General features: G+C 48.0%; 1 protein-coding gene across 1 annotated transcript; it reads left to right on the plus strand.

Moving 5' to 3' along the window:
- The first annotated feature begins 12417 nt into the window (after nucleotides 1-12417).
- LOC144752780 (olfactory receptor 11G2-like) lies at nucleotides 12418-13347 on the plus strand. Its single transcript, XM_078640632.1, has one exon. It carries the CDS (start codon nucleotides 12418-12420, stop codon nucleotides 13345-13347), a length of 930 nt encoding a protein of 309 aa, XP_078496758.1.
- Nucleotides 13348-19808: the final 6461 nt, after the last annotated feature.

The raw sequence follows: 19808 nt of genomic DNA on the forward strand, positions 1-19808 counted from the left end.
CCCCACCCTCTTCAACGTCTACATGAGCCCCCTCGCAACCATCGCACGTCAACACAACCTCAACATCATTTCCTACGCTGGCGACACTCAGCTGATCCTCTCACTCACCAAAGACCCAACCACCGCCAAAACCAACCTACACGAAGGGATGAAAGAAGTAGCCGAATGGATGAAGCAAAGCCGTATGAAACTGAACTCAGACAAAACGGAAGTCCTCATCTTAGGCTCATCCCCTTCCGCCTGGGACAACTCTTGGTGGCCAACGGACCTAGGAAAAGCCCCCATACCGACGGACCACGCACGGAACCTGGGCATCATCCTGGACTCCTCACTCTCGATGACCAGACAAGTCAACGCCGTCTCATCCTCATGCTTCAACATCCTACGCATGCTCAAAAAAACATTTCACTGGATCCCCACCGAAACAAGAAAAACGGTCACCCACGCACTGGTTACAAGCCGCCTGGACTACGGAAACACCCTTTACGCCGGTTCCACCGCGAAACTACAGAAAAAACTCCAACGCATCCAAAATGCTTCAGCCAGACTCATACTAGACATCCCCCGCACAGACCACATTTCCGCTCACCTGAAAGACCTTCACTGGCTCCCCGTCAACAAGAGAATAACGTTCCGTCTCCTCACCCACGCACACAAAGCCCTTTACGAACTTGGACCTGATTGCCTCAACACGCGCCTTTCGTTTTACACCCCCACCCGCCAGCTGCGTTCGTCCAACCAAGCCCTCGCCGCTGTACCGCGCATCCACAAAGTCACCATGGGAGGAAGATCCTTCTCCTACTTAGCGGCCAAGACCTGGAATTCCCTTCCCATCCACCTCCGCCTTACTCAAAACCACCTAGCCTTCAGAAAACAACTTAAAACATGGATATTCGATAAATAAACCCCCCCCCTCTTCCTCAAGCGCCTTGAGACCCTATGGGTATGTAGTGCACTATATAAATTCTGACTTGACTTGACTTGTCTGAGCAACTTGTTTTGATGCTCAGATGGGGGCTGAGGGCCTGGGCATGATCTCCATGCAGACTGTAATGCAGCCTGCATGGAGATGCTAAAGTGTGCATGACGTTTTGGCTGACCCGACAGAGCCGGTCAAAGCATCATGCGCACTTGGCCGGGCCCATCACTTCTACCCTGCTTTGTCAGCAGAGCAGCCCCACGCTCTTGCTGCAGTGTCAGGGAAGAATCAAAGAATAATAACATTGGATTATTATCATTGTATTTTTCCTTTCATTTACTGGTGCACAGCAGCAGTGGGAAGACGCTCCTCCGCCTAGAGGAGAAGCCGCCACTGATTTTTTTTCATGAAAATATTTGGGTATAAGAGTCACTTCAGTATGAGAGTCAAACAGTATCCTAACAGATTTGCCATTGGCCCGGACTGTCTCACAGGGACCCTAACACAATCTCTCTTTCACTTGAAGAATTGTGATCCTTTCAACTAAATCATCTTCTTCACACTCAATTTCTCTCAATTGCTTTGAATCTCTTGTTGATCTGCAACATTTTGCAGAGTGACCCTTCCTCCCACAGTTCTTGCAAACAACTTTCCACCCCCCACATTCTTTATAATTTGCCGTGTGACCTATGCTCCCTTACAGGAAACATTTGCCTTGAAAGACTTTAGTAGGTGCTCAAGTCTTGAACTTTAGTACAGCTATATCTTGTACAGATTTGTCTTGTGCCACTTTGATGTCTGCATCCCCCCTTTCAAAGTGAGAGACATCTTTGCGAATTATAGAAACATAGACTTTTAAATGCTCGTGTGTTTTTGCTGTCATGCGCAACTCTTGTAGGGAGGGATTGTTTTTTTTCCACCTGCTTTCCTTGGCCTTATCTATCTTCTGTAGAAACTGGCTAAGCTGCACATGGAGGCCAATGTGTGTAGTTTGGTTATATATTGCTTAATAAACTCCCCCTGTTGTTGCAGTCACATCCCAAGTTGGTAGCGCTCCTGAACAGTGCTTTACTTTAGGGAGATAATGCAAGTCTAGTTCTTTTAAACATATCGCTCACTCATTTAAGTTCACTGAGTCACTGTCAGATAGGTCAGGAAGGAGTTCAAACACATCCTGACCTTTATGACCTAGACAGTGCATCAGCAATGGCATTTTCCTTTCAGCACTCAGCAAGGTGTCACACACCCTCACATAATGACTGAACACCGTTCTCCATTTCTACCATTGTATGCGGGGGATGACCAGTTGTTGTAGGGAAAATTAGTGGTGCAGTAACATTTTGCATGATGAAATAAATTAGCAATTTTAAGGAAACATTACAGTGAAAAAGCAAATGACCCAATGGCACAGTTCACCTAACTAGAATACAGCTACAAAATGTGACAACTATATATTATCCACGGTTATCACCGGTATTCAAAATCAATACCTGAAGTTCATTGGTATCCAAATTGATACTGGGTATACAAAGGGTCGTTTTGTGGTGAGTCTCATTGGTTTTTCATAATAATTGTCATATAATGAAAACATATATCAACAGAGTATTTAACAGTTCTTTTGTTGTGACTTGTGGTCCTCTATTTTAAGTTCCTCCTTGTACTCTCTGATGAGAGTTAGTTGGTTTTCCCACCTCCGCCCATTCTACTACTCATGCAGCCTCAAAATTCCTATGTAAATGGGTGTTAGTCAGCAGTGCTGTGAAGCAGTCTGTTGATTTTCTCACATTGCTTTTTAGCTTTCTAGAGTTGGAGCAGCATACTGGCTGTGTGCTGTGCATGTCTTCACCAAGCGATAGATTTCCCACCACACAACCTGCGTGCCATTGCCAAGCTGCGCTTTCATGCTTCACTCTTTTTCACGTGCTGCACCCCTTGGACACTTTGATGTCTCTTTCCTCCTCGCTCCACTCCATGTGCCATTGCCAAGCAAAGATTCTATCTGCTCTCTACGCGGCTGCCCGAGGCCATGCAGTGGCCATCAGGAGGGCGGCCCCTTAGACATCGAGGGCTTCCCCCCACCCCTCTCTAGCCTCTCTCCTCCCCCGGGCAGGTGGAGTCCCGAGGGGAGCTAGGAGGAGCTGAGTGGGCACGCCCGGTGTGGCAGGCAGGGCGAGGGGTACTTAAGCACCCCTCGCCATCTTCTCTGCCTCTTTGCCGCACCGGACGCGTCATAGTGTCCTCGCGGGGTGACACACATTTTTCTTCGGACGCGTCGTGATGTCCTCGACTGGCGTTGTATGGCTGTTCCCTCCGGTGGTATGTCTGGTGGTGAGTCGCCCCTCTCCATTGAGGGCGTTTTCGCGGAGGGAATTTGCGGGCTCTGGCGGTCTGTGGTAATGCTCTGGTAGTGCATGACGCCGTCGGCAGTCATCGGTCTCCTTTGTTGTGGCGCGGCGCGCCGTTCGTCGAGCTGTGTTGGTGTGTTGGCGGTGGTACGGTGAGTTAAAGTTCATTTGGGAGCTCCCAGTGTCCTATAGTGGCTCACGAACTAATGTTAGTGCACTGCGAGGTGAAGGTGTCGAGCCATGGTACTTGGCCACACTGGACACGCTACGTGTTCTGGGTTGGGCGGCGGTGTCCTGATGAGTTCCAGGGCACATCAGTGGGGGCTTAATACTCTGTTTTAGAAAGGCCTGCCCCGAGCATAGAGCTGCGCAGCCTCCTCCTGGCACGGCAGAAGTTATACACTATGATAAGGAGCTGTTTTTGGATTTACGATACTCCCCCATAGCTTACGACAGAGTTGGTAATTTGGTCTACTGGAAAAGGCGCCCGTCCCCTGACTAGTAGATTGAAGGTGTGAGTCCTTATGGGGTCGGGGTTCAGAAGCGGCAGGTATGGCAATTTTCAGGAAATTTGGCAGTATCCTGGGTATGGTATCTACTCAATAAGGGTGTTGAGTTAATCGGCAAAGTGGCTTTTGATCGAGGGGCGCATTGCCCGCTTGAGCTGTCGGCTGCAGCTCCAGGCAGTGCTCAGTGCGCACTTCGGGAGCGTTACGGAGTTCCAGCGGAGGTCTACGTGGACCGTTTGTACATTGCCCATAGGCTGTCCCGGGGGTGCTCGGCTGGGGGGTAGGGCTGCTCTCACCCGGGAAGCAGGGGACTACGAGACCTCCATGTGGTTTTTGCGTTCTTACTGAGTTAAGTACCCCATTATAAGATACGCTTAATTACATCTGCATCAAGCATGCATAGTAGAGAGGGTTTCTGCTGCCTCCTCTTCCCTCTTCAGATCGTTTCTTTAAATTATTAAAATATTGTGCTGTCACCCGGCAGACCACTTCTCCAGCAGCAGTTTCTGTGGCAGGGGGCACTTTCTTCCCTTGTCTAGGCCCCGGGAGAAAGTGCGGACAGCAGGGCTTTGCTAAGCCCTTCCTGGGACGGGAAGCAGAGGAACGAGGGTTCGAAGCTGCAGTGGGACCGCGTCCAAAGTAATCTGTATGTGAATCCCCCCCCCACAGAAGGAATCTCTTTCTTTCTCTTTATTGTTCGGCGTCTCGTGACCTCGGGGCAGCCCACGGCTGATCTTTTCATTCTGCTGCCATGGAGGGTTGATTAGAGGCTAGAGCAAGTCAGAATGCAAACCACTTTCACACCCGGTCCGAGAGGCTTGAGGCGGGTCAGGTTTCAGGGTAACTGACGCTAGTGAATTTAAGCAATGAGAGGAGATGGCCTAACGACAAGGGCATCTGTCCTCCAATCTGGGGAACCGTTTCGAGTCTCGGAAACGACGCCTAAATCCCCATGCCTTAAATAACGAATGTGGCTCCATATAACGCGGTTTAATGATAATTGTTCTTCATTCGTTTGGTAGATATGTTAGTCTCAGGAGGGAAAAGAGATCTCATATGTCACCCTCATAATTTTCCTTCAGCTTCCCCCTTTGTGTCACAGAATATGAATGGGCGATTTTTATGGGTTGTCCCTTTAGTTTTTCAGGCACAAATTATGCTGCGGACCTCTTATCCTGAACAGTACTTGGGGGGCCCGTCGGTGTAGTCAGTTAGACCGCGGAGTATGTTACATCGTTAGCAACCTCATGCAGTGTAGCAGCCTCTTTCAGTGTGGGCGGCTTTCTTCTGGTGAAGCAGTGACAAGCAGTTTGTCCATAGCGAAGAAATTTCAGGGAGACTATGGAAAAAGGTTTCAGTGCTGTAAATTGTAAAATTTCTGACCCATTTATCAGTAAGCAAGGTGTTTGGTTTGCAGACTGTTATTATGCATGTGACACAAATGCGGCGCACGTGGGTTATGGTGCCCGTTTGCGGCCATTTTGTTGGCGGGATGTCCAGCGCACTTGGGTTATGGCGCCCATTTTGTTGGCGGGATGTACAGCGCACGTAGGTTATGGTGCCCGTTTGCGGCCATTTTGTTGGCGGGATGTCCGGCGCATGCGGGTAATGGCGCACAGCGCGGCCATTCGGCTTCGTTTACATCTATCGTGGGGGATATGTAGGTGGTATTGACATTGATAGTTTGTATGCACTCGTCCAGGCTGCTGTCTCGCGGAGTCGCCTGTTGCCCCTTCTGTCAGTCTGGTGTTTGCGTGATGCCATATGGGTGTTCGCCCCCCTAAGACATGCACTCTGTGCTACGGGGGCACGGATCGGCCATGGGCCGCGCAACTCGGCAACACCGTGAGCGTAGAGAATAGCTTTCGCTCGCGAGATTTCTTGACGGCCTTTGCTTACTGGGTTGCTGCCTTTTGTGCCGTGTTATACGATTTCCCCCTTTGGCCATTTTCCAACTGCTCCCCTGCGGGTCACGAAGACCACGAGATTCTTGCCGGCTTTTGCTTTCGGGGTTGCTGGCTTTCGTGCCGCGTTAGGCGATTCCAACTTAGGCCATTTTCCAGCTGCTCCCCTGCTGGTCACGAAGCGGGCCTTCAGCCCTCGCACCCCACGGTCTGGGGGCCTTTCCGGGTTCACGGCGGCACACGTTGGTGTGGAGGTGGCGTTGTGGCGCACGCACGCCAATTGGCATGCTGGTTAACGCTGTCAGGGCCGATGAGTGTTGGCATACCCCCAGGCCTTTGGCTCGTATGCCTGCCCGTGAGGCCGTGCCTCTCGCTCCGGTTTTATAGTCATTGCCCTCGCACCTAGGGTGACCGCCTCGGCACACAGCTGGTTAGCTCTGAGGAGTCTGGACTCAAAGGGCAGCGTTCGCGACCTTTGGCTAAAAGGTATAAAGGGTTTTTCTATTCCTTTGGCTCTGCTATCTAGGGCAACCTTGCGGGCTCCGTGTTTTAACATATCCCTTGTTGGGGCTTCACTCCGAATCCTAGGCCCACCTTCTTAGTACGGCATGGTGATGCTCCCCTGTTCCGGTCTCCAGCTTTGGGGCTGTACGAAGTTATTGGGAATTATTTTCGGACCGGTTTGTACTTCATGCCGGGCTGCCTTTTCCCCGCTTAGAACGCGTCCTGGGGGAATACTCATTGAATTCGCGGGGTCTAGGGCGCGCTATGTACATAGCTGGCGGAGACAGATTGCCGTGTGGAAGCAGTTGTAATTTAGGTGAGCGCTGGGGTGGGTTTCTATGCTTTGCGCCTTGAGTTGAGAACGAGTGCAAATACTTGGAAGTGCTACAGTGCGTGTGGGGCATCCAGGCCAGCAGCATGCCAACTCTGCATAATATACTCAGTATATACATGGGAGTAAGTGCCTGCATATAAGGGAAGATGATAAACTCTGTATGTACACGGGACTGAGTACCGGCGTATGAAGGGTGTGTGTTACATCAGGACATCCGCCAGTGTATTCTGCATGATACCGTTTTGGGTATACTAACTGGGTGCCCCTGTGCAAGTGAGGTGTGACCATCAGGCAAGCAGCAAGCGAGAACGGTATGATGTGGCCAATGTGTACAGTTTCCAGGGTGCCAAGACTATGAGGTTGTGTTATTCAGTCTGGCGGGATGCTACACTGCATGAGGTGATGGGATGTACATGCGATCTTTTATCCTGTCCTAAGACATGTGCGATACACCAGCCATCCAAATGCTACTGCATGAGGTTGACAATATGTACACACAACAGTTTGCTGGTGTACAGGGGAGGGGCAGGACTCAGGCCACCAGCATACACACAAGGTCTGATGTGGATAAACTACATGTGGGATTGGAGTGCTAATTTTCAGGGGACGTTTACTAGAGCAACCCGTCCACTCCATGACCAATGTAATCATGTGACTGAGTGTATGTTGTAGGGGATGTGCAATACACCTGAACCCTGCATGGCGTGGTATGTGGCATGTAAATGAGTGGCCATGCAGAAGAGTTGTATGGAGCAGACACTGTGTAGGGCTCAGTGTACATGGGAATGAGCGCCTGTCACCCGCTGGAGAGGTGCCGAGCAATGGGTCTTGTGTGCACAGCAGACCTAGGTATGACTGGTCGGTCCAGGATAGACGCGTAGTCGGGCGCTCTGTGTACAGGTATATGTATGGACAACTGCTCCTGCGCATTTTGTAAGGCCATTTGGAGCGTATTATTGGACCACATCTAACATTGCCGCAAAACATGTAAGTGCTGCGACTGCCATAACAGAATGTATGCAGGCCACAAACAGTGTGGTATTACTGTACTAAATGTGTTTACTTCCAGTCACTTTTCAGGCGTCTATTTTGGGCCAGTCATGTACAGCGTAGGGCAGGCACTCCCGACACCTACACGCCTCATTTCATCATTTCTATTCTCCTCGACCTATCCATGCCTGCGCATGTCGCCGCAGTATGGCGTTTGTCTTCAGTCTGGGTCCTCTTTGCTACGACTCAGAGGCACCCTTGCCGCCTCTCCTTTATCGTGTACCACCCAGATCCTGCTTGTCCATTCGCCTTTAGAGTAGAGAGGTGTAATAACTTGCACGAGGGCCACTAGACATCCTTCGATTGTGCTACTTTGGGTTTATATATAAGATTTGGTGCGTGCATGGGCACAGGGATTAAGCGTGCAAAGTTGGTCAGTAGATTATGGGAGACACACCGAAGAGCAGGGTGTACCTTATCGTAAGAGGCATAGCAAGGGTGCCATGACCCATAATGCAAACAGGAAATATGAAACTGAAGGTTTTGTTGCAAGACTGCCAGTACTATGCAACATTGTTTTATCTGCTGTTGCCGGAATATTGTCATGGCTTTTATTAACTCAAACAATATAGAGTGTAACGGAATGAAACCTCACGGTAGCAGTGCCATTACACCTGCTGCATTGATAGGTATTGGTTCAATGCTGACCAGAAGTGCTGCTTGGTAGTGGTAGTCTGGTGGTGGTTTGACTTGTTTAACCAAAGAATCAAACTTAAGCCACTTGGTATAAGTTAGTGTAGCTTGAGAAGGCTGCGCTCACGGCTCTTTTGGCAGTCCTCTTGTTATTTAATTTATTGCATATTATCAGCAGGCACGGCTGAAGGGTGGTAGTGCTCTGACAGATCTGTGTCTGTGTATTCCAAGACCTGAATAGCACAAGGAGGGTGTTGTTTTGGGAGAGGTGTCTCCGGGTCGGACAGAATTGTAGTGTCTTGGCAGAATAAGGGCGCGTGTGTGCGGATGACCCGTCTAGGGCGCATGGGCAGAGTTCAGCTTGTGGGTGCATAAACCGAGGTTCTGTCAGTGGGTAGCTACCAGTGTGGCATAGAGTGTATTGACACGTACCCGTCACAAGAGAGTCCCCTCCGCAGGTAGAGGGAGATTCTCCGTATATGGCAGACCCAATTCGCAAAGCAACCACAGGAGCACCCTTCCATGCTAAAGGAGAACCGGAATTTATACGTGTGCAGCAGTGTCTTCTACGCACACTCCTAGGCGCAAGGGTTGTTACCAGACGGGGCATGTGTATCCTGCCTTAGTTTTGCGACGCTTCCCTTTGTATCAGTCGCGGGTGGGACGCTAGTAGGCGCCACTCCCAACTCCTGGAGCATAGATTGGGGGGCTTCCTAGTGCTCGTACTGCACGACTAGCCTGACCTCTGCGTGTGGGGGGCAGTGTTGGTCCTGCCTGTTGCCTCTAGAATAGCTGCACAGCATATGAGCTCTGTTAACCCGGCCCCTTAGGAGGCAGTAAAGGGACAAAGGAGTCTAACGAGTAAGCAGCACCCAGTATTCCAGAAGACAAGCGCTGCAGTGTTTCATCATGTCCTTCTCATCGTTATTAGATAATGGGGGAGGCCGGCAAATGGCAGCTAACGAATAGCATTAAGTTGATGATGCTTTGGGAGAGGTATCTCTGTACCTGGCGTATTGTCAGGTTTTGGCAGAGTTGGGCGCGGGTGGCGGATGCCTCGCCTAGGGCGCATTCGCAGAGCTCAGTTTATGGGCGCCTCACCTGAGTTTCAGTCAGCGGTTAGCAACCCATGTAAGGTCCGTATTGTACAGGTAGCCTGACCTCTGTCGTGTGGGGAGCGTACGAGTTCTCCACACCACGGCACATTATGCAATAAGGTACAAAGAGTTGATGTGGGAAGCGGCACCCTGTACTCCAGGATACACGCGCGGCATTGTCTTCATTTTCGGAAGATGTGTTCAGGCCTAAGCTGTAGTGAAGGGCACAATTCAGTTCACCATGCAGTGGTAGGCTGAAGGCCAGAAGTGCGAGGTGAACAGTGTGCAAGCGAGCCTATTATCTCAGGGACTATGGAGTATGAAAACAATGTCATCCTAGCGATAAAGACCAGCTCCAGTCGGTCAACTTGCCATTTTGAATGTGCTGCAGAAATAAGAATATTTCTTTCTGGAAGCCAGGTTATTTACCTCTTTTTCCAACTTTATACTCATGTTAGTTTCTGAGAGATGGAGCAGCTGGGACAGCGGGTCTTTAGCTTACCCTACGCGTTCTCTGTGAGTAATAGTGAAGTGTTTTCTCTCATAATAGAACTTCCAACAGTATGCCCCCCCTTTTTCTTGGATGCTCACAATGCACTAATAATCAGTTAGACTTCACGGTCAAGTTCTGGTCTGAGGCTGTGCCTCTTGGTTGCTATTGGGACGGCTGTGCGTAAGCAAGTTTAACCTATAATAGTATAAAAACGTGTTAGTATCCCGTATTAGGGACACTGCTAACTGAGAAAAAGTTATTTGAAAGACATAAGGACAAAGGTTGCAGGTAGGAAGGAAGCTAAGTGGTGGGGGGCCCGGGCGGCGGCGGTTGCCGCCAGCCGGGCTGTGGCGGAGTTACAGGGCAATCCGGAAGCAGAGAAGTTCAGCACTGGACCTCAGCGGGCACATAGGGGTGCCAGAGCCTAAGACCTGGGGCCTCATGGGAGGTTCCGGGAACACGTGTCGGCGCCCCATTCGTCCTTCGGGCGGTTGTGGGCCTGTGCAGCCGGGGGTTTGCCTAGTACGCCCCGCAAGGGGCATGAGTATTATGTTTACCATAAGGGGCAGCACATGGTGGTTCGCCACGGTGCTGCCTGGCTCATCAGGCGGGCAGGTGGCGAGAATGCGGCCTGCCCTTGGATTGCCCGTAAGATAACCCACTCTGATTACATAACGTTGTATGTAATAAAATAAACCTGCGACAGTTTCTTCCCAAGGTAACACTGGTGTCTAGTGTGTTATTTGCGGGATGCATGCTAAGTGTGGGGTGGGGGGGTCCTGTTGCCCTGAGGTGTCTATGCGGCTGCCCGAGGCCACGCAGTGGCCATCAGGAGGGCGGCCCCTTAGACATCGAGGGCTTCCCCCCGCCCCTCTCTAGCCTCTCTCCTCCCCCGGGCAGGCGGAGTCCCGAGGGGAGCTAGGAGGAGCTCAGTGGGCACGTCCGGTGCGGCAGGCAGGGCGAGGGGTACTTAAGCACCCCTCGCCATCTTCTCTGCCTCTTTGCCGCACCGGACGCGTCGTAGTGTCCTCGCGGGGTGACACACATTTTCCCTCCCAACCTCTCACCCTGTGTGTCAGATTGTGGAGGACAGTTTGAACGTTTTAACATTTTAATTTTCTTGCAGGCGTAGTTACAGGGCAATCCGGAAGTAGAGAAGTTCAGCACTGGACCTCAGCGGGCACATAGGGGTGCCAGAGCCTAAGACCTGGGGCCTCATGGGAGGTTCCGGGAACACGTGTCGGCGCCCCATTCGTCCTTCGGGCGGTTGTGGGCCTGTGCAACCGGGGGTTTGCCTAGTACGCCCGCAAGGGGCGTGAGTATTATGTTTACCATAAGGGGCAGCACATGGTGGTTCGCCACGGTGCTGCCTGGCTCATCAGGCGGGCAGGTGACGAGAATGGGGCCTGCCCTTGGATTGCCCGTAAGATAACCCACTATGATTACATAACGTTGTATGTAATAAAATAAACCTGCGACAGTTTCTTCCCAACGTAACACTGGTGTCTAGTGTGTTATTTGCGGGATGCATGCTAAGTGTGGGGTGGGGGGGTCCTGTTGCCCTGAGGTGTCTATGTTGCTTTGCGCGTAAGCTGCATTGTGTGCTGTACTTGCGAGCCTTCCTCATGCTCGAGTCTCCCATAACAGCAAAAAATGCAACGATCGACCACGAGCATTCCCTAGAAAACAATAACAACTTTAAGTTAACATGGATAAGGTAAGAATACCTCTGTCAGATCTCTGTCCCTATTTTGAGGTTGTGGATTGATGTTGAGAAAAGACTGGCTGCGTTGGGTTCACGATATGTGACTCCTTTAATTCAGAGTTGCCTTCTTGTTGCTATTTGCACATCGCTCATCGCCAACGTTAAGTTCTTAAAGATAACTCGCATATCTTGACAAGTTGAAGTTGAAGGTCCTTTATTAGGTGTGAAGTAACAGGGTCCCATCCACAACATCATCCAATGGCAGCTCAGCGTGTGTCCATCTCACTCTGGAATCATATGTGATTAGCAACATCCCTAGCACTCCAGAACTGGTGCAGTGGTTACAGAATACCACATCATTCCTTGGTTACTGAACATCAACTCATGTCTACTGATAAAAAGCAACACACTTTTTCAAAGTGGCTGGGTGAAGCTAGGAATAGGTGCTTGGGGAGAAGATGTTATAATAATAATAGTATTAATAATAATAATATTATTATTATTATTATTATTATTATTATTATTATTATTATTATTATTATTATTATTATTATTATTATTATTATTATCATCATCTATGAACATGAAATATAACCCAAGCTCAACTCAGTAGTTAGTGAACATATTTATCCACTACAGGATGAAAAGCTGAGCTGACTCACCTGGGTTATGAACTCACCCAATGTGTGTGTCTGCATTGGTGGAGGTGAAGGTGATATCTACTGATTGCAGAAACAATAGTTTGCATAAATAAGTACATCAAGATAAGGGGAATAGTTAGTAAGGGCACAAAATACCTGGTTTAAGAGAACAATTCATTCATGAGTTGTTTTTTTGGGTAATTTATCCTAAGTAAGTGTCATGCCCACCTGCTTCTTCTGATGCCATTGTATCTTTTTTTCACAGTGTGGACTGGGATCAGACATGGAAGTCATGAATAATCAGAGTACAGTGAAAAGCTTCATCTTCCAGGCTTTCTCCAGTCATCAGGTGGTGCAGACTGTCCTCTTCTTTCTCTTCCTGATGGATTACCTTTTAATTATTGTTGGAAATGTGGCTATAGTCATTGTCATTCATTCAAATTTCCATCTCCATAAACCTATGTACTTCCTACTCAACAACCTATCTATCCTGGAGATCTGGTATACAACAACCACCATTCCCAACATGCTGGTTGGCCTCTTGCAGGATGTGAAAAGAATCTCTTTCGCTGGCTGCTTCATCCAGTTCTATTTCCTGTTCTCCTTCGGCAGCACAGAGTGTTTCCTCCTCACACTTATGGGCTATGACAGATTCCTGGCAATTTGCAAACCTTTATATTATCAAAAACTCATGAGCAGTCGAGTTTGTCTGCAACTAGCCTTGTCCTGCTGGGTGGCGGGATTCCTCTGGTTCCTGGCCCCTATCACACTCATATCACAGCTGCCATTTTGTGGCCCAAATACAATTGACCATTTTCTCTGTGACCGAGGCCCACTGATGACCCTCTCTTGTAAACGCGATTATGTTACAGAGATCACGTTCTTCTCCTTTGCCACTACAATGAATGTAAGCACCTTCCTGTTTATCTTGATCACCTACATGTATATAATATACACCATTTTGAGAATGCCTTCTGCCGCAGGGCGCCAGAAAGCTTTCTCCACCTGTTCCTCTCACCTCATTGTGGTGTCCTTATTTTTTGGATCTGTCATGTTCATGTACATGAGGCCAGCAGGGAAGCACTCACTTTCACAAGACAAGGTGGTGTCCTTGCTTTATATAGCAGTAACACCGCTTCTAAACCCACTGATATATACGCTTCGCAACAACGAGTTTAAACAAGCCTTGGCTAAGATGCTGCGTAAGGAGTAATCAAGAATGATATATTTACACGTGCATGTATTTTCTGAATCTTAGTCTAAGAGGATTAGAAAAAAACAAGTGTATTTTCATTCATTAAAACATCCAATCGTTTTCAACCTGTCCACCGGTTACAGTATTGATTTAACCTCCAAACAATGTTACGCTGCAACCTAACTGTAGCATGTTGTGGACTGGTTTGCTGAGGGGCCTGCTGGCAGTAACACTCCCACTGAACGCCAATGAGGCATTGATGATGGGGAACAATGTTCAGAAAGAAAATCAAATCAATATACAATTAGACTGGTGGGGAGGATCTGTGGAAAAATAGTCACAGCAATACTTAAGAGACCCTCCAATACACTCTGGTTTGTGGTTGTGTTCTATTAAGCTTATTAAAGTTATGAAAAAAGCTTGGTTAATAGCCAGAAGGAGGGAAGATGGATGTTAAATATTTGGAGATATAATAGATTGTTAACATTTTAGCAGGCATGAGAAACCTTTGGGGTTGGTCTGAGCCATTTCCTACAATACTGAGGCTAGTGCACACTAAATGAGACATTTGGTCCAACTGTCTAGAAGCACTACCAGAAAGAAATATAATGCCAGGGATGCTGAATATGGTGGAAGGTGCAAGATTTTTCACAAATTACTACACCTCAATGAAAAGGAGACACAGAACGGGTATGAGGGAAATGGTCACGGGAAGCAGCGAACCACTGAATGACTATAAGTTGGAATAAGGCTTCTGCACAAGTTAAACAAATCTCAGGTATTGAACATTTCAAACCTAAGTTAGATCTGGTTCTATCTCTGAGGTATGCTTTATCTTTACATTGTCTTCCTTCATTATTCTCCACTAATTCAACTGGATACATTCCTTCACCTAACGCCACAACATCCCTTCTCCATTTCTTCATCTTAGCATCCCATTTTCCCTCTGCGTATCTACTCACAGTGTTTCCGTATCTATTCTCAGTATTCCTTATCTCTCTTGTATGCCTCATGTTTCCATTCTTCAAGTGCTTCATACTGCATAGGTTTCGGACTTGGTTTTAACTCATTAATTTGATATCTCAAATTCTCTAAAATCCTAGTGTTGGAAGTACCATGCTCTGGAAAAGCCATATTACCAAATCTTTCTGTATACTTCACCCAATTTTCCAACCCTGTACACGAATGGCAACTCCTTTCTAGTGACATAAAAGAAGCAGGCATACCCTCAGGAGCTACAGGAATTCCTTCACTAATAGGTATAGGTTCCTATTCTCTAAACAAAGTCTTCACAAATTTAACAATTTCATTTTCTGTCTCGATCGTTCAACGCCTTATTTGAGAACCTCTTCTGTACCTCTAACAAATCCAATTGGTTCACACTGACCAATACCAGTGCGATTCACATCAACCAACCAATAACAACACAACACTCTTGTGACGATTCACATTAATTAACCAATAGCAGCGCAGCTTTCTGTGATGACTCATGCTAACTATCTAATTGCAGCGCAGCTTTCTGTGACGTGAGTACAACTCCTGCAACTGACCCTCCCTTCACAAAATGTATCTGCAACTATTTACAAACTTTTTAGACAAACAAGGTTAGAACACATAGACATTCCAGCTTGTCTGCTCCACTAAAAGAAGATGGATACAAACTCTCAATGAATACTCCCACTACTAGTAAAGTCTACGACCAGCGTGATTCTACTCTCACTCAAGTGAAAACTTTTGTGACTTCTCCAGATGTGCTTTCTGAAGGTACCCAAATATGTATCTACTGTACTAACTCCAACGTTCGCTGTGCAATACTGACAATACAATTATTGCTCAATACGTGCATCAACAGCAGACAACGCAATACTTCGCATATGCCACACTAAGACACACCCTTGCGCTTATCCCGGGATCTTAGGCCTGTCCTCACCTGCTAACAAATTTCCTATAAGGTCATAAATTGGTGCGAGTTCATGTAACAAAGAGTACAAAAGGTTAATAACAAACAAAAATTCTCATCTTAATCAATTGCCATTATAATCAATCAATACTAACCATCCTAATCTGACTACCAAAAACTGATAGCGCGTGGCACAGCGGGAAAAGAAGATTTCTGGTAATCAAAGCAGAGCATATAACATTTATACCATGCGCTATAACACATAGTTGCCTGGTGTTTTGCTTATTTTTCACTAATCTGACTGGGATCCTGCTAATCAGGACCCCAGTCTATCTCCTTTCTCCCTAAGTTGGTTGTGTTATGTACTTGTGGCCATCTGAATTGGGCCCTGTTCCCACCCCCGTTGCCGAAGTTAGAAATCTCGGGGTGTGGCTTGACGACAAACTCTCTTTCACCTCCCACACTAAACGTGCAGCTGGTACATGTTTTGGTGCCCTGCAATGCCTCCGATCCATCTTCAAGTTTTTTGATGCGGACACCAGACAGATCATAGTCCAAGCACTGGTTCTTACCAGATTGGACTATGCCAGCTCTCTGCTTCTGGGTGTGAATCAGGCAGAACTGGCCCGCCTTCAGAGGGTGCAAAACGCGGCGGCCAGGATGCTTGTCGGCCTCCCGAAGTTTGTCTCTGCCCGTCGTACTATTCGAGACCTACATTGGCTGCCTGTTGGGCAAAGAATTAAGTTTAAAGCTCTGTGCTTAACTTTTAAAATTCTTAAGTCTGCCTCCCCTCCTATCCTATCGCAGACAATCCAACATTATGTCCCTTCCAGAGCCCTTCATTCCTTAGGCTCAAATCTCGCCATTGTGCCCCGCTTTAAAAGAGCTAGAATGGGTGGACGCTCTTTTTCAGTGATGGCAGCAGCTCTCTGGAATTCTCTACCTGCTACTCTCCGTTCCATCCCAGATCTGCTCCCTTTTAGGAAGGCACTAAAAACCTTCTTATTCTCCTCAGTTTAGCATCACTTGTTCTGGTTTATTTCTGTTGTGTTGTGTTCTACCATCTCTGGAAAGCGCCGGTACGCCTCTTGGCTGCGGCATCTGTGCGCTATATAAGCTAAAATAACATAACATAACATAACATAACTTAGGTACACTCCGGATTGAATACTGGGGTACCCTTGTCAGTCCCTAGTATATGTGCGCATGTACCCAGGGCATAGGTATCCCAGAGGTCTCCCATGGGCTGAAGCATGCATTATGCCACCCATGAGAGGCCATGCAAAATGGAACTACAAGCCTGCCATTGCAGCCTGTGTAAGATGGTGCATGCACCACCTACTTTAGATATAGGTTTACTATATCTATAGGTCCCCTCTAGCAGGCCTTGATGATCCTGAAGGCAGGGTTCTGGGTTTTACGTGAGAGGGTGCCCTGCACGAGCAGAGCCCATCTGCTGCCTTTGTGGAACATTCTCCTGGGTTGTTGGTGACGCAGCCAGACAGATAGGTAGAGGTGCATTATATGCTCATGTAAAATGCTATCTTGATTACGGCTGCAACAAAACATGTTGTGTTTGGTATCAAACATCTTGGAATGATATCTCCACACTGGTAACCAGTGCGGGTGGTATGATTCCAAGCTTCATGGGGTTCCTGGTCTTCCTGGTAGCAGCCTTCTCGACCAGGGCAGCACAAAATGGTTGCTGCAGACCAGAGACACATTTCTGCCCGCCTGCTGCTGAACAAAGCTCGAGCAGGGGAAGAGCAGACAATAGGCATCCTGTCACAGGGAGGTGTGACCACCTCCCAGAGAGGATGTAGAGTATTGGGGCTGGGTGGGTGCACTTCCAAAGTGCCTGAAAGTCTGCATCTTGGGCACACTTGGTGTCCCTGTACATAGTCCAGTTCAAACCAGTCCTGGGAGCCATTGGCTCCTGCTCTGGCATGAAACTGGACAAAGGACATAGGAGTATCCTCCCCACTGTCCTGACTCTCCCCTGGGGGGTCCCCTCAATCTGTCCAACCCTCTCTCGTGGGTATAAATGGGCTTACCTGGTTGTAGGGCCCTATATTCGACATGGACAAGATTCTGATCAAGAAACCACTGACCTTCGACTATCTGGACAGTCTGGACTTTGCTGGACTTCGACTGGGCCCGACTACATCTCCCTCTCTGTTCAAAGCATCGTCTGTGCCCGGGCACCATACAGGCTTCATGCATGACCTGTGGAGCATCAAGGAGTCACTCCCCTGCATTCGCAGGCACCGTAATGCAACTGACCATTCTGTTGATCCTGAGGTCCTGCAGACTCTGAAGGCTCCAGCAACACAGGTGGTGGGTTTCTGCATTACTTGAGGTTGAGCTGCCCTCTCACTGAGTTTGAGGCCAGTATCCCACGTGGGGACCGCATAAACCCGAACCCCTGTGCACCGTGTACGTTTGAAAGTGCATATGCTTGTTGGCGTTCCCTACTAAGTGCATTGAGCTATCGATAGCCCCGACCTTTGTGCACATTTTGTACAAAGGACTTTGGCCTCCTCACACTCTGTGCCCTGCAAGCTGTTGTTTTTTGAAACTGTTAGAGGTCCCCTTGCGACTCCTGTGCCTTCAGCCTCTGGGTCCATTTGAGGGACAACAATGCTTTCCTTTCCTCCCCTGGTTGCTTCAAGTCTGCCCTGAATTCCCTTGCTGTGGTGAGTCTCCTGGTCCTTGGTGGACCAGACAGTGACCTTCCTCAACCTTCTTCGTGGTTTGCGGCTGCCAAGACTTGTTGGTGCTCCTGCCGGACATCGACCCCTCAGCACTTGACATCCTTTGTGGGACAGCTCACATCTGGCTCCTGGTTGTCCCCGACACCGCCTGGTCCCTGAGGCTGCAGAGTCAAGGTCTCCATCTTCACACCTGAAGCACCCAACATTGGTGGGCATTCATCTATGGTGGAGAGGTGCCTGGAAAGGCAGGCGGTTTTTGCTGTTGGGGGCCCGTTGCTTTCCCCCAGGGTGTTGGGGGGTGCACATGGGGATGTACCTATGGTACCCCGCTACATTTGCATGAACTAGGTGGCAGGCACCGCACTGTGCCTGTCACGTTGTGCATGCAAATGCACAACATGCATTTTTTCATTGCGATGGGTGCTGCAGCTCCACCTGTCGCAATGTAAAATATGCCGAATGCGCCCACCAGTGTGGCAGGCGCATCCTAATGCCAATGGCAGAACTGCCGCAACTTTGCCGGTCGGTCCCTGGCCCCCTTGCGAAGGCAGGCGGACTTTTTCTGCCACCATCATAATAGGCCCCTAAGCCTAAAGGCTGCTCTCCACAGCTACCACTTGGATAATTTTCTAAGGTTATCGTTGACCTCTTAAATCACAATAAGAGTTGTTTGGACTGGTGCAAGGTGCCCACTTTAATTAATGGACATCATATACCAGGCCAAGTTCTCACAGATAGTTGAAGAGACAAAAGGACATTTCAATAAGATCAATGCAAACACAGAATTTCATATGAACCTACAAACTATAGCACAGCGTGCTAATAACTGAAATGCTAACCCTCTGGCTGGAATGGAAAGCTGTGGCCATCCTCACAAGGTATGAGGAGCAAAGTTAAGGAGTCAGCTCACAGACAGCATCAGCCAGGAAATCTCATAGAAACAGGTCACACGAATTTCTTGTCCCAAAGATAGAACTCCTTCTCTCGCTAAGTTTGTGGCCCTTATAACTGTCGAACCACTGCATAACATCACTTGCAAGAGCAAAAAGAATCACCTACACATTATAATGTATTTTCATGGCACATTTTACAAAAATCCAGTCACCCTTTTCTTTGCTACTTTGAATACAAACGGTTTTGGAAAATACAATGTGGGAAAAATCTGTTTTGGGACCCCTCTTTTATCATTGCAGCCCCTATTGATTCACCAAAAGAATGTCCACAATCTATAATTAAGGCTATAGTTCTGGAAAGTTTTGTGGAGATGTGTTAACTGGCTGGGAAGTTATATGGAGTAAATATCGGAGGATTGCCAATCTCTGGGAATTCTGATACTAAAGAGTGGCTAAAACCAATCTGCCCCAAAACCCTTGTGTGTTTCACAGGTGTTGCAGCTTCCAATCTTGAGCTAACTTGTTATAACATTCAAGATTCCACACAATTGACAATCTACTTACCACCACTTGATTTCAAGTCTTTAGCTACCAGTTAATGAAATCTGGTTTAAAGAATGAAATTAAGATAAACTTTCTTAGAAATAATAAATACCCAGCAAACATCAGTTAAGTGTGCAGCCTCACGAGAACCATCAATGCAAATTGTACTGATTGGATGAGATTCAACAAGTAGTGTTTGATATTTCAAGAGGATCTCAGAATCCATCATGACAAAAGCCTGCAAAGCATTGTACAGAACGTATCACAGTCTATGCAGGTGTAACATCTGAATCATGTTAGGTATTGCTGGACTATCAGCCTGATTCATCAACGGGCCGTTTTGCGAGCCCCTAATAGCGAATCATAGCGAATCGCTATTAAGGACTCGCAAAACGGTATTCATGTAGGAATTGCTAAATAAATAGCGAT

This window comes from Lissotriton helveticus, chromosome 5_1, assembly GCF_964261635.1.
Source record: "Lissotriton helveticus chromosome 5_1, aLisHel1.1, whole genome shotgun sequence".
Lineage (NCBI taxonomy): Eukaryota > Metazoa > Chordata > Amphibia > Caudata > Salamandridae > Lissotriton > Lissotriton helveticus.